Below are 15,299 nucleotides of genomic sequence, written 5' to 3'. Positions count from 1 at the left end.
AGACTGTCATTTGGAAGAGTGGGTGAGTCTTCCCGCACAGACCCTGCAAGGCCACTGGCCCCAGGCCCTCCCGAGCTGAGCCTTGATGGTCTGAGTCTGTACCTGGCAGACAGGCACCACTTTCCTTTATCGGGGGCCTGCTGCGCCTGAAGCCACTGTTCACAGGGGCGTCTTCACCCTGGGCTGCAGACTATCCCAGGAGCTCCCAGCCCTGATTCTGAGCTCTCCTGGGCTTTCCGCATGATTTAAAAGCAGGTAGAGAGTTAGGGTTTTTAACCTCACCCCTCCTTACCCTCTCATAGCATCTCATCAAGAGAGAGTAGGACAGTGGTGAGTTCTCAACCTCTGAGCATCAGTCACCTGCAAGATTATTTTAGAGGCAAATTCAGGTCCATGATTCAAAATTCAAACAAATTAAGGGCAGATTTCCCCGATGGAGGGCTATCTGGCAATATCTACCAAAATTACAAAATGTACCTTTGACCCAGCAACTTCACTGCTGGAATTCTCTCCTGCAGATACCCTGGCACCATATGAAGGGATACACTTCCAAGGTATTCATGGCAGCACTGTTTATAATAATGAAAAGTGGGAAGCAACCCAAGTGCCCACAGCTGGTCATGAGACAAACTGAACAAATATTCTACACGATGAGACATTAAACAGCTATAGAAAGAATGATGTTGGGAGGGCATAGCTCAGTGGTAGAGCGCGTGCTTAGCATGCACAGGGGTCTGGGTTCAATCCCCAGTACCTCCATTAAAACAAACAAACAAACAAACAGAATGAGGAAGTTCTCTATGTGATGATGATTTGAAGAAATCTCCAATAAATATCATTGAGAGAAGGGGAAAAAAGGTAGAGAATGGGGCATACAGTGTACCATTTTGTGTGTGTGTGTAAGGAAAGGGAAAAATAAAAATAGATATCTGTATTGGCTTTTATTCACATAAAGAAACACAAAGGATAAATAATACAGTAATAAAAATTGAATATTGGCTATCCGTTGCTATGAAACAAGCTACTCCCAAACTTGGCAGCTTAAAGCAACATTCATTATCTCACACAGTTCCTGAGGGCCTGGACTCCAGGAGTGGCTTAGCTGGGAGGTTCTGGCTCAGGCTCAGGGTCTCTCTTGTGGCTGCGGTCAAGCTGTCCACTGAGGCTGCACTGATCTCAACGCTCAGCTGGAGCTGGAGGATCTGCTTCCGAGCTCACTCGTGTATGTATTGGCCCCAGTTTCTCACTGGCTGTGGGCCTCTCCACAGGGCTGCTCCTAGCATGGCTTCCCCCAGACTGAGTGATTCAAGAAGTGAGAGCGAGCTCTCAAGAAGGCAGCCACAGTGTCTTTTATAACTTACTTGGAGACGTGACATACAATTGTGATTTCTATATGCTGTTGTCATAGAGCCCAACAGCAAAGGAGGCAAGGCATATGTGTGAATTCAGGAGCTGGGGATCGCCAGGGGCCATCCCAGAGGCTGCCTGCCACCAGTTACTGATGGGAGGTGGAGGGAGGCAAAGGGCTCTGGTAGGAGCCTAACTTCTTAACATATGTCTTTTTATATTGTTTTTATTTTAAAATCATACAAACCTTTCACCCATTCTAAAAATAAAATAAAATTTAATCAACAACAAAAATCTCATAAAAATACAATTCTCTCTCTTTGATACCCTACATCTTTATTTTTAAAGGCTGCACCGTAATTCATTTAACCAATTTCTTACTGGAAGGACACTTAGGTCGTTCCCAGTCTTTGCCGTTACAAACATTATTGCAATGGGTATTCATGCCAATAGTTCTGCATACAAGGTGGATGCATATCTGAAAGAGAAACACCTAGAAGTGGAATTGCCTACTTAAAGGGTATGAACATTTACAAGTGGATACATGCTTTCAAACTGTCCTCCAAGGAGGTTCCACCAATCAACGTAAGAGTCTCTGTTTCAGGGCTCTAAGGTGCTGCCTGGGCTTTTGGATGGTTTAAAAGCCCCACAGATGATTCCAATAAACCACCAGGGGTGAGATGCTGGCAGTGGACCCAGAACTTTTGTTCAGAGACCTTCCCAAGTGTCCGGATTATTCTGCACCCCCACCATCACGAACCCAACGCCATCATCTTTCTCTTGGGCTGTTGCATCACTTACTAACTGCGTCTCCACACACCTGCTTCCACTCCCTTCTCCCCGACTTAGCCTGAGTCCTTCTTACAAAACGTGGCTCTGCTCACATCACTCCCTCCCTCTGCCTGAGACCCTTGAATGCTTCCTGAGAGTCTGTGGATGGCACACAGAATCGCTGGTGAGGCTTGCAGGACCTACCCTGCAGCCTCATCTCAGCCACGCTCCCCGGGCTGAGAACTTTCTTTTAGTACCTTGTACCTCACTACCAAGCCAGGAGCCTCCCTGCACAGGACTCCGCACAGCCATTCCTCTCCTCTCCTTCCTCCTCCACCTCTTCCAGATGTCTCCCTGGACATGAGTGTCCCCTGTGCTGCAGGCAGAGGGGCAATTAGATTACAGATCTATCACCTCCATGTCCCCTGGTCCAGCTGCACGTCCAGTGGTCATCCTAGTTCAGCAGAGTCTGCTCAGATAGGCTGGGAGATTCCTGGGAGACAAAATAAAATAGTTTTCTCAAGGGAGGCCTGGCCTCCAAAAAGTTTAAAGTAACTCTAAATGCTGCAGGTGATCTGTCCCAGCAGCTTCTCCAGGCTCACCTCTCTCCAGCCTGCCTCTTGCACTCAGCACTCAGTACTCAGCACTCGGTACTCAGCACTCAGTACTCAGCACTCGGTACTCAGCACTCAGTACTCAGCACTCGGTGTAGTCAGCTTCCTTCAATGCATTCTCTGGACCCTGGTTTACATGTGCTGCTTCCTAAGCCTGCAAAGACTGCCCTGCTCTGTCTTACTCCATTCGAGCTACTGTAACAAAATACCACAGACCAGCGGCTTATAAACAACAGAAATGTATTGCTCACAGTTCTGGAGGCTGGAAGTCTGAGACAAGGGTGCCAGCGAGGTTGGGTGAGAGCCCTCTTCGGGGTCACAGACTTCCTGTATCCTCACATGGCGAAAGTGGCTGGAGAGCTCTGTGGGCACGAATCCCATTCGCAAAGGCTCCACCCTCACGACCTAATCACCTCCCAAAGGCCCCTCCTCCTAACACCGTCACCTTTGGGGGTTAGACTTTCAACACGTGAATTTGTGGGGGACACAAACTTTCACTCCATAACACCCTCCCTCGCTGGCTAGCTCCCTCCCTCCATCTCTAGGTGTCACATCAAACATCTCTTTCTCAGGAGACCTTCTTAAGTCTAAGTGAGGGTCTGCCTGCCGCATTCCCCTGTGACACCTCTTCTTCCCACATCTTGACTCTTGTCACATGGAACGGATGATAAATCCTTAATGTCTCTCCCTGAGAAGCTTTAAATTTTGTCAGGGCAGAAACTGAACCTGCATCAACCCCAGGGATGCCCAGTACCCAGCACAATATGACCAGCACAATGCAGGTACGTGGTAAATACTGCGGAGACTGAGAATCCATGAATCAAAAGCTTAAGGAAGTACTTAGGCTCAAATCCAGAGATAAGAGTGAGGACAGACTTCTCTCTGGGAGTCAGCACTCAAGTGAAATGGACAAGAAGACTTAGGAGAAATCTCAGGATGCAGGAAGAAAACATTTTCCCTCTAAAAGAAGGGCAGAAGGGTCTTTTTTTTTTTAAACACATAAGGAGAGGGGTCTACATGTTAGTGAAACCCTCATCGTGAATGGGGTCTGTGATTTGTGATCAAGATGCTCAGAAGTTCCAGGATGCAGCACAGGTTTTTAGGCCCAGGTCTAACAGGCCCCCACACAGGAACAGCCTGTGCTCCTCACGTCTGGATTCCACATCTGGTGACTCACGCATGTCTGTGGTGCAGAAATCATAGGGTAATGTGTTCCGAAGACTCACACCTCTGTGGCGATGACGGACAGTGATCCTGTGTCTGGGGCTCCACGGAGAAGGCCATTAAAACCAACCCCAGTCCCAGAGGGAGAAAGCCATAGTGGCTGCCTGCCAAGAGGGTGACCAAGGCCAAGAGAGAATTACACAATTCGCTGCTTTTTTTTTTAAATAATAAAACTAGGAGCAGCCATTCATTTGATAACTCTGCAGACTTTTTCTCAGACCAGAAGCAGCTGAACTGAGATGTATTTTCAGAGGGTATGTCACACTGGGCAAGAGATCTCAAGATCAGGAGACCCGGGTTCCAGTCCTGACTCTGTCACTGATCCCCGGGGTCAGCTTGGGGGTACCAGTTTCCTCCCTGCGCCTGTTTCCCACAAAAGAAAGAAAGAGCCCTAAGCTCTCAGTTCCGCAAAATCTCTAATGTGAACAGACAAGGGTAAAGGTCCCCTCACTCTCTGCTATGGGCTGAATCGCGTCCCTCCCAACCCTGGCCCCACGCCCAGATTCATAGGTTGAAGCCCTAACCCCCAGTGGGGTGGTATTTGGAGATGGGGCCCTTGGGAGGTGATCAGGGACAGGCGAGGTCGTGAGGGTGGGGCCCCTGATTGGATTAGTGCCCTTCTAAGAAGAGGCACAGAAGGGCTTATTCTCTGTCCGTCTTGGGAGGACACAGCGAGAAGGCAGCCATCTGCAAGCCAACAGGAGGGTTCTTACCAGAATGTGACCACACTGGCACCTTGGTCTTGGACTTTCAGTCTCCAGAACTGTAAGAAAATAGATTTCTGTTGTTTAAGCCACCCAGCCTATGGCATTTTGTGATGGCAGCCCGAGCAGACTAGTACATTCCTCCTCCTTGCTCAGGGTTGCTTCTGCCCTTCAGAATCAAGCAGAGAGACATCAGGTCTGAAAAGGTCTTTCTTTGGACACCCACCTCTGGTGGCCAGAGTAGGAGTATTCCCAGCCAGAATTCCCAGTACTCTATGCTTGTGGCTCAGATCCCCACCAGTGTCCTCCACTTGCTAGAAGAAGGTAGTCCCTGGGCTCCTGAGTCTGACTTCTCCCAAGATGGTCCATCTCTGGGGTCCTGCAAGGGGAGCTGGCCTGGCCCTGGGAGCTGGGTGTCCAGGCAGCAAGGCAGGCTGCTACCTCAGCCCTCTCCTCAGTGCGGGGCAGTCTAACGGTGGGAGGTAAGATCAGAACAAGAATACCAGAGGGTTCAAGGCAATTTACAAGCCCCCCAAAGCTTGAATGTCTCTCCCCGTGTCACACAGTGGCCCTAAGAAAGAGGCAGAAATGATCACTCCCAGCTTACAGATGAGCAACCAGCCCGAGAGGGTCAATTCCCTTGCCCGGTGTGGAAGCCCCAAGATTTAAATTCAATCTTCGGGCTCTTAATTCAGTGTTCTTTCTACTCCATCACAAATCTAGATCTGTGCACATATGGGGCCACAAGAAATCCTAATGGAGCCTGCCTGCAGGGGCTGGAGCAGAGTGGCTCCCAGTTGGCAAGGAGGGCAAGAAGTTCTCTATGGGGGTGATGTTGGCCTTGGGCCAGGTTCCACCAGTGGGGACGGGATAGGGAGGTGGTCCTCAGTGGAGACAGGAGGGGCTGGAGGTACAGGACGTGCTCAGAGAAGAGGAGAGCTGGGTGTCCCTACCCTACCCCAAAGAACCAGAGGGAGCAGGGAAGACCTGGGGTGGGGCTCAGGAGGTGGAGGAGGGGGGTTCTCTGACACTGCCAAATCAGAAGCTTAATTGGAAACATATTTGAGGAGACAATAGAGGGCGACTGAAGGTCACTGAGCAGGGGTGGACCCTGTGCCAGGTGCCACAGGAGAGAAGGCAAGTAGGCGGCTTCTGTCCATTCACTCTCTCATTCACATCTCCTGGGGGCCAGGCCTGGAACTCAGGCTCCAAATAAGACCTGGTTTCTGATCTCCAGGAGCTCGCAGGCCAGTGGGCTGTGTGCTCCGTGTACATCCAGCCTCCACAGCCTTCCCTGGTGCTGGGATGCCCTTGTGCGAGGTCTAGCTCAGGGAAACTTCTAGGAGCCAGAGAGAAGAGGAGGCCTTCAGATGCAGCTTGTGGAAGAGACTCCCCCATTCCCCTCCCCACCTCACCCCCAAGCCTGCGGAACCCACTCTCCAAGGCAGGGAAGACTCCTACGAGCCATTGCAGCTTGGGGGCCAGGGGACCGAGAGGAAGGGAGGATGGGCTTCACTCAGGGGCCAGAGAGCCCAAGGGGCCTGCAGGGGTACAGAGATAAGAGTGTCCACTTTCTTCCAAGGCCCTGGGAACCTGGGTCTGCTCTCCATGCTTCACAGAACCTTCTGGAAAGTGAGTGAAGTGTTGTTCAGGCCACCAGCTCTCAAGGCTCTAAGGAGAGGCTGCCTTCATGAAGGGCCAAGGTCATCCTGATCTGCTGAGCCAGGCCTGGCCAAACCACAACTGGCTCCCCATCCAGAGCCCAGAAAACTTCACTAAAAAGATGCAGTCATGTCATCTGGCATAGAGCTGGGAGACATACATCCCAACCCCCAGGTAACTACGGCCACACTGGAAACACAGCCCATTATCACAGGCCAGGGTGCCAGATGGAATCATCCTGGGACAGACAGTCTTCAAGCTCAACGGATATGTATCAGGTGGTGGGTAAAATGCATCTCTTATGTCCCACCATTGCCTGAGGATAGGATAATTCTAACCCATCTGATCATCTCACATCTCATATAGACACAACATACATAAATATATACAAATCAAAATTCACTTCTAATTGCTCTGTTGAACATTTTCTCACAGGGATAATATCACTGTATCATTTGTCACACACACACATTATAAATGAGAAAACAGGCAACATTTAAAAGTGTCAGTGGCCATAACCCAGATGTGTATGTTGGGAGGGAGGGAGGGGGCACGCGATCATAAAGAGGAGTAGCTTGGAAGGGCCATGAGAACTTCTTAAAAGTCCTGCAACCATTTTATATAGTCAGCTCTTGATTATCATAGTAATAAGGAGGACAAAAGAAAGGCACGAATAATCTAAGATGATGAGAATTAAACCTATTAAAAACCGTGCATCTGGCTTTGGCATGCAGTCAAATGCAGATGTAATTTCGACACACCTGCCCTCTTTCTGCGCCCCCTATGCCCAGCCCCTCCCTGGGCTGGCTGTGCTGGCTGGAGCAGCAGGCTGGGAGGCAGTTGGGCAGGCAGCCACAAGCCAGTCTTAAAACTCAAAAATCTATCCCAAATGGGGAAACATTTTCTCACAGGCTGCATGGTTAGAGAGGCACACCCAGCTGGGCACTCAGCTCACCTGCCCAAGTGAACTGATGATATAAAAAGATGGATAAATTAGGTTGCAGCCACAGTTGTATCAGCGATGAGGGAACTGGGCCCTAGAACCAGAAAGACCAGGAGGATAGGGAAGGTACATTATAATCCTTTTCCTCCATTTCTGATCCCATCTCTCAACATGACTATCTTTTTAGTCTGTCTTGGTGCACTCAGAAACAGGACTGCAGGGCAGAAAACAGCGTTCTTGAGGGAAGAAGAGAGGGATGTCTGGGAGCTTTTTTTTTTTAAGTAATGAAGACAGGAATTGAGACCAGCTGCAGGGAAGTATGTACCCAGGAGACACCACTGCCAACCTCACCATCTGCTGCCAGATTATCCAGAGTGGGGGTGGGGGGAGCTTCCGCAGGAGCCTCCCCTTCCTCTCCCAGAACTGATTTTGCAGTCACATAGTCTAGAGTCTGAACCCACCACTTAGAAGCTGGTAACCTTAAGCTCTTCACTCAATCTGAGCTGCAGTTTCCTCATCAGAAGATCGGGATTCCAGGGAGTTACCAGCCCTCGAGAATGCACGTGCTTAGCAGGCAGCCCCCAACAGATGTCCGCAGGCAGTTAGGGGACCACATTATTAAGACTCGCGTGGGATGCCGGCTGGCTACACCACTTTCTGCTAGATTGGAGGTAGAGACGAGAAAGCCAAGAAACAGGCTCTGTCCAGCTTGAAAATGACCGCAAGGCAGACAAGCAGAGGAAAAAGCCAATTCAGGGAGTGGGAGAAAGAGCCACCAGCACAGAAATCACTGGGAGAGGTGTCTACGCACATTCACACTCGGCCAGCGAAACCCAGGGACTGGTGGTTCTGTCCTCAGGGCCCCCCACCCATGATCGCCAAGTCTCATGTGTCGCTAGACCTCAGGACACTCACTGGCACAGGTTTTCCCATCACTGCGGAGCACATGTCCCTTGGGACACTGGCAGACGAAGGATCTGTCTGTGTTGACGCAGGAGTATTCACAACCGTGGTCGCTCAGCAAGCAATAATCCACCCCTGCAAAACCGGGAGGCAGGTGAGATGTCAGCGAGGCCTCCGGATGCCGAGGATGGGAATCAAGCTACTGCCGTCCTTATCTCCGCCCTCGACCTCACACCCCTGCCCTGGAAAGGCAGCAGTCCCCAGTGGACAGCCCCACGATCTTCCCGGAGCAAAGGGCAGTGGTCACATTTCCCACACTTGGTGCAAACATTTTCCCTGTAAGGGAAGCATGAAGGGACTCACGGGAGCAGGTCTTGAGGTCCTCGTTGATGAGGAAGCCTTCCGAGCACTGGCACAGGAAGGACTCCTCCGTGTTCAGACACAGCTGCTCACAGCCATGGTCCTGCTCCGCGCAGTGGTCCACCCCTACGTCAATCACACGAGATCAAAATCATAAAGTTACCCACGGGGGCAATGCCCACCAGCAAGGGGGGATTAAAACACAAAAACCTCCCAGGGAGCCCCTGCAGGGCTACTTTATTTCATTGGTGTCAAAAAGAGCTACATGGAAGATTTTGTTCTACCCTGTGCCACTGGCCTCGTTTATTTGGAAAATCAGCCTTATTTGTTTGTTTTGCTTTGAAGAGTAATGCTCATACAACTCCTGTCCTCTGTGGTAGAGACAGCAGCCCTCTAGGCCAGGGACTGGGCACACATCACCTGCAATCCTGGGGCAACGCTGAGAGCAGGTACCATCCCCATCGCACCGAGAGGAGAGCCAGGCTCAGCAAGGTCAAGTCGCTGGCCCAAAGCGGCACAGCTGACAGAGCGGTGCCTCAGGATGAGGGCTCTGCACCAAACCACTTGGGCTCAAATCTCACCACCACCACTTCCCAGCCGTCAGATGCTAGGCAGTCATCTGGCCTCTCTGCCACCATATCGTGACTTGAGAAACAGCGATGAGGACTGCTTTCTTAGAGGATCGTGGTGAGAAGTCGAGCAGTTGATTTGTCTAAAGCCCTCGAAAAGTAGCTTATTAGGATTAAGTATATTGCGGGGAAAGAATTAATTGTGTAGTTTCGTTATATCTGAAAATGAAAAAGGAGAAGCGCTGTTATCCCCCATAAACAGGACACCCGGATTCAGAAAGCAAACCAAAGCCAAGGCCTGCCTGTGTGGCCGATCCTGGCACCCGAGCCTGCACAGCTGGCCTGCTAGGGTAACAGACACACAGCTGTGGTGAACGGCTCCCACAAGACAGCCCTGCAGGCTGCCTCCCAGATTTCCTTGATGGCGAAAATGCACACCCGGAGGCTGGAGAGACACTGGAGGCCTTGTGCAAGGGCCATCAGGTGGGCCTCTTTGACCCCCACAGGGCCTGGAACTGGTGCCTTCTGGAACATTCTACCAGTGGATGTGCCTACTGCAAAAAAAAAAAAAGAAAAAATTTCCCACACTTTCACCACCATCTATCTTTTAAAAAAAGCATCCTTGCAGGCTCTCAGGAGCCAGAAGCCTGTATTCACATCCTGGTTCTAACACTTACCAATCGTGTGACCCTGGGAAACTTACTTAATTTTTGCGCCACAGTTTCCCCATCTTTAATAGGGATGAGAATGTAGGTGGCTCGTAAGTCTCTGATGCAGAAAAGCGAGTGAGCGCCTGGAAAGCGCTCACAGCAGTGTCTCGAAAGGCTTCCTGTCCCAATGGCCTGGGGCTCCCTGGGCCCCCATGGGGAACAGGACACCAGGGCTTTCTCTGGGGACTCCTCCGAAGAAATGGCTTGCTTTATACTTTCTTGAAGCTGATTAGATAGTCCTTCCTGCTAGATCCCAGAGAGACAGAATGGCTCCATCTCTTCCAGACCCTCCTCTGAGTGCTGCTAGGCTCCCCCAAGGCATGCTGGGAAGGAGAGGCAGGTCGTGGCCCCTGGGATTCTAGGTGCCTCATCTGGGTCATGCCCAGCCTGCCATGGGATACCTGCCAGAGCTGTTAGCTGGCAGACCCCTCCCTCCCGAAAGAAGGCAGGCTGTATACAGATCCATCTTCACCAGGGCATCTCCTTGGTGGACCAGAATGGAAGGACTCTTGCTCCCCAGTGGCTTCTCACAAGGACTCAGGGACATCCAGAGGCAAATGCAGAGCAGTGCCAACTTCCTGGTGCAAAAATTCTTTGAATTCCAAGGTCAATCCTTAGAAAAACTCATCGAGGCACTCTATTCCCTCCGAAGACTAGGGGGCACAGGTTTTCCCCAAAACTGCTCTCTACCTAGTACTTCATCTGTGAAACTTCCCCTCGTGGCAGTTTAAAGTCCAAATGCTGAACAGCTGCACTGTTCTCATTCACAATCTATCTCTGTCCCCCAAACTGGAGCAGATGTGCTACTTGCTGGAAAGCCACACAAAGGGCTCCTTCTGTGCTGGCCGTGTCAAGGAGCCCCTCTCCCAGCACACTAGGGTCACAGGCATCTACCACAGTGTCACATGCCCCAACCCTTGCTGGCCTGGACCAATGGAGATGATGCCTCATAAAAAATGATGGAACCACCCAGCTGGCAAAGCCAGCAAGTTTCCATGCATTTACATCACCAAGTGGAGCTTTGTTGTGCCTCTTACACAAGAAAAGTAAGAAAAGGCTTCATAAAAAGTCCCATGTCTCTCAGCTCTGCCCTCAGATCAGCTCTGTGGTTCTCCATGTGCTGTCTGAGGTCTGTCTCCTCCAGTCTGTTGTCCTAACCTGAGGCCAGCACTGGTCACTTTCCCAGGCTCCGTGATCAGAAGGAACTGTTACCTTTCATTGCATTTAAAGATAATTTGCATTTATCTCTAATTGCATTTAAAAATTAAATTGTATCATTTAATTTCCCTGAGCCAGGCACTGTGCTAAGTGATTGAAATGGCCCCGATTATTTCCCTGAACAATTCTAGGAGATCAATACTATTACTATCTTCACCTCTTTAAACAGGTGGGGAAATCAAAGCTTGCTGATCTTAAATAACTTGCCCAGGGTCACACATCTAGTATGTGGTAGAGCTTGGATTTGAAGGTAGGCTGGTCTGACTTAATCAATGCTCTCAGTAGCAAATAAAATTATTAGCTGATTTTTATTGGGTGCTTATTACATGCTCAGCAGCACTTTTATAAGTGTCTTATGTGTATTGATTCTTTCAATCCTCACAATCCAATCTATGAGGTAGGTAGCATGAATAGTCCCATTTTATGGATGATGAAACTGAAGCAAGGATGGTTAAGGCTGTCAGACCATCAGGCTCACAGGAAACCCAGGAGCTTCCGGAGTGACCGGCTGCTAGCGAGCCCAGGCCTGTGTGTGAAGCCGGCCCTCCCGTCAGAGCCCCTGCCCCAGCAACACTCACGGCTGCAGGTCTTGCCGTTGGGGTCCAGGGTGTATCCCCGGCGGCAGCGGCAGTAGTAGCCCTCTTCTGTGTTGATGCACTCATGCTCACAGCCGGGCTTGTTCAGCGCACAGTAGTTGATCCCTGAAGAAAGAAAGGGCAGACCCTCGTTCAGGCTCCGGGCTTCTCCCAGGGTCAGGTCAGCCTCTGACAGTAAATGTTCAGTAAATGAGATGCTCTGTGGGACAGCGAAAACAGCTTTGGCTCTCCACGAGCTTGTCTGAAAGAGAACCTGGCACCTGAAGTGTACCTCCACATTCTCCAGCACAGCTCTTTCCCTGCTCTGATGGCCTAAAAGCTGTCTGACGGACAACGCTTTCAGCCTATCCCTTCCCAAGAGAGATGGAAAAGCTGGGAAAATTCAGTCTCTTCTTCAGTTAACCTGATCACTAAGGCTGAAAGCAGGTAGGGAGCTGACATCTGACAATGACCTCAGACAGCACAAGGCAGAATAAACAAAAGCTGATCTTGCAAGATACCCATCCATATAAGAGAGGCAGGAAAAGGCAGTTACATTAAGAGGGGTCCAAATGCTTAACCTTACTCGTGTGAGATCACGACAGTGTTCATATCAAGAAACTAGGGAGGTCTGACCTGTGATGCTGGCCCAGGTCATTGGAGTCCTGGCCTCTGGTGACACTCACCTCTATTCAGGCTGTGTTTCTGCCAGTGATGGAAGCAGCGTTATAACCAGAAACCAATCAGAAATTTCACTCCTTTGTAGAAGATGCTAAAAACCACAAGACCCCTGACACAGAGCAGGGGAGATCGAGAACTATAAAGGGAAATAAAGGGAGCTTGTGGAGGGCCTTAATGAGACTGATACTGCAGGGAGATGGGCACCACCAACCTCAGTAGCTGAGCTGGATCCGTTTAACTGCATTGTTATCCACCCCCCACCGCCTCCGGGGATGTGGCAGACACGGCTGGTTGCCTTGCCAACAACCATTAGCCTGTCTTCTTGAAATAAGAACCCTGACCCCCAAGGCATGAGTCATGACTGGTCTAAGCCAGCCTGGCAACCACGCTCTCCTTTGTCAGTAATCGGTCTAGAGATGGGAATACGCCTGGTTCTCACCAGTGAGACATAAGAAGTTTATGGGGACTCTCAGGAAAGATTTTCCTTCCAGAGAGGACAAAGATGTATGAAAAGAAATGAAATGAAACCCATACCCAAGGGACCTCAAACCCATCCCTTCAAGGGTCTGTGAAGTGCCTCCCATGTGGCAGGTGGAAGGAACTTCCCATGGCTGCAGACTGAGCACAGGGAGAGAACTCCTATGACACACAGGCGCTGGCCTAAGAGAAGAGATGCCACCACGAGAGTCGTGGATCCTTGGGTCCTCTCTCCATGCCTCACCCCTTCTGCATGAGGAGAGGAGTACTGTTAGCTGTGCGCAGTTTCCCTCTATCAACCGGGAACTCATCAACAGCCTGACCTGTGCGGAACAGAACTAAATGCCAGGGAACAAGTAACGAGCTTCAGTGGAGAAAAAGAGGCCTGGCATGAATACACAGGCCACATGCGAACAGCCACACAAAGAGCTAAGCCAACAGACACAGCACACAAAGGGCCCACGGTCTGGGGCCACACAGCATGGGGCCTGCAGGAATCACTTCATTGCACCAGCAGAGAAAGGTGAAATTATTTTTGGTAAACGCTGTTTCAAAAAGCCAGCATTTAGCCACTATGGAAAACAGTATGGAAGTTCCTTAAAAAATTAAACATACAGGGGAGGCTATAGCTCAGTGGTAGAGTATGTGCTTAGCACGCATGAGGCCCTGGGTTCAGTACCAAGTACTTCTATTAAGAAAATAAAATCAACAAACAAACAAACAGACAAACCTAATTACTTCCTCCCCAAAACAAAAACAAAACAAAAATTAAACATAGAATCACCAATGACGCAGCAATCCCAGTTCTGGGTTTATACTCAAAAGAACTGAAAGCAGGGACTCAAATAGATCCTTGCATGTATATTCACGTTCATAGCAGCATTGTTCACAATGGCCAAAAGGTGGAAGCAACCCAAGTGTCTACTGACAGATGGATGGGTAAGCAAAGTGTGGTATATACATAATGTGGAATACTATTCAGCCTTGAAAAAGGAAGGATATTCTAACATATGCCACGTATGGTGAACCTTGAAGACATTATGCTAAGTGAAATAAGCTAGTTACAGAAGGACAAACTTTATTATTCCATTTATGTGAGGTACCTAGAATAGGCACATTCAAAGAGACAAAAGACAGAATGGTGGCTGCCAGGGGCTGGGGGACAGAGAATCAATAGAGCTTCAGTTTGGGGAGATGCTAAATTTCTGGAGCTGGATGGTGGTGATGGCTGCACAACAACATGAAGGTACTTAATACCACTGAACTGTACACGTCAAAATGGTTAATAGGGTAAATATTGTTATGTATATGTTACTATAGTTTTTAGAAGGCCAGCATTGTCTTTAAGATTTACACACAATAATTAAGTTGAAAAACATATAGATTCTTAAAGAGGTTATCACTCAGCTATCTGGCACACAGCAATTCAAAAATGACTCTTCTGTGTGTTGTTCCTTACAGCAGATGTCTGACTGTAGATCTTTGCCTTCTTTCCATGCCTGAGTCACAATCCTTCAAGTTACTTGGCTATTCACGGACTCATTTATTCATTCAGTCAGTATTTACTGAGCACCGGCTACACCCCCCTCATCTGGTCGAGGCTCCTCACTAACTGTGAAGAGCTACACATGGGTACAGCTTTATCTGGCAAAGCCCAGAGTGTCCATTAACCCTGCAAAGTCAGACGGCAAGACTGTCAGATGACTAATGAAACAGCGCTTATGAGTGCTAACTTGCTGGACTCCTCACTGAGAAGGTAAGACATAAAAGTATGAAAGATCAGTGACCCCGACAGTAAACTGTAATGCCAACTGAGTAGCACAGATAGTAGGCTTTAGAAAAACTGGCCAGGCTACAAAATACTAAAGCAGAAAATCATGATGTGCACCAGTAATTGACACATCATTGCAAACTGACAATACTTCAATTAAAAAAAATCATGTTCCTTCGGTTTAGGAAATCAGAGTCGAGAGAGGCAAAGCAGCGCGTTCAGAGTCACATGGCCAGCCTGAGTGACACTGCCAAGACTGGCTCTTGTGTCCCCCGGCTCAGTTCAACCTGTGGGGCCCACCCTCCTGTTTAGAGCGTGCTGTCCCCAGTGACAGGGAGCACCAGCCGCGGTGCCAGCATGAGCAGTCCTGGAGCCCAGCACACGGGTCACACTCACCTCCAAGTGCACCCTGGGGCGCCCCTAGACAGCCAGGCCACTCCCTGTGCCTGTGCTCTGCATCGCTGCCTTAATAATTTATGCTTTAAGTCGATGACAGCGCTTTCCAGAAAAAGAAATTGTGCCTGGATGAGGAGGAAGAACAAATCTGGGCCAAGGGTGTTTTCTTCAGTAGGATTCTGCCTTCAGCAGTTGTTTTTTTTTCCAGTTTAATTGGATGACATCTAATTTCTTTGAAAAACAGATTTCTTATTAGATTTGAAAATAGCCCCCATCCATCAACTGCCCATTAAATGTAAATGGCTGTACCCTGGGCTCAAGATCTTCAGTGCTGTCAAGATCCTCAGCCTCCTAATAACAAGCTCCAGATTTTC

The 15,299-nt window shown here is 49.5% G+C and overlaps 1 protein-coding gene across 2 annotated transcripts in view; it reads right to left on the bottom strand.

Moving 5' to 3' along the window:
• The window catches only part of MATN2 (matrilin 2), a 118,911-nt gene that overhangs the window by 15,423 nt on the left and 88,189 nt on the right, over positions 1-15,299 (bottom strand). For both annotated transcript variants that reach the window (XM_031691185.2, XM_072949494.1), the window contains exons 8-10: positions 11,604-11,726; positions 8,532-8,654; positions 8,181-8,303 (exon numbers count right to left, since the gene is read on the bottom strand). In XM_031691185.2, the coding sequence (XP_031547045.2) occupies positions 8,181-8,303; positions 8,532-8,654; positions 11,604-11,726 (369 nt within the window). The remainder of the gene's footprint in view (positions 1-8,180; positions 8,304-8,531; positions 8,655-11,603; positions 11,727-15,299) is intronic.

Source organism: Vicugna pacos, chromosome 25 (genome assembly GCF_048564905.1).
Source record: "Vicugna pacos chromosome 25, VicPac4, whole genome shotgun sequence".
Lineage (NCBI taxonomy): Eukaryota > Metazoa > Chordata > Mammalia > Artiodactyla > Camelidae > Vicugna > Vicugna pacos.
Note: the sequence above shows the minus strand (reverse complement) of the source record. Positions and strands in the feature narration are given on the sequence as shown.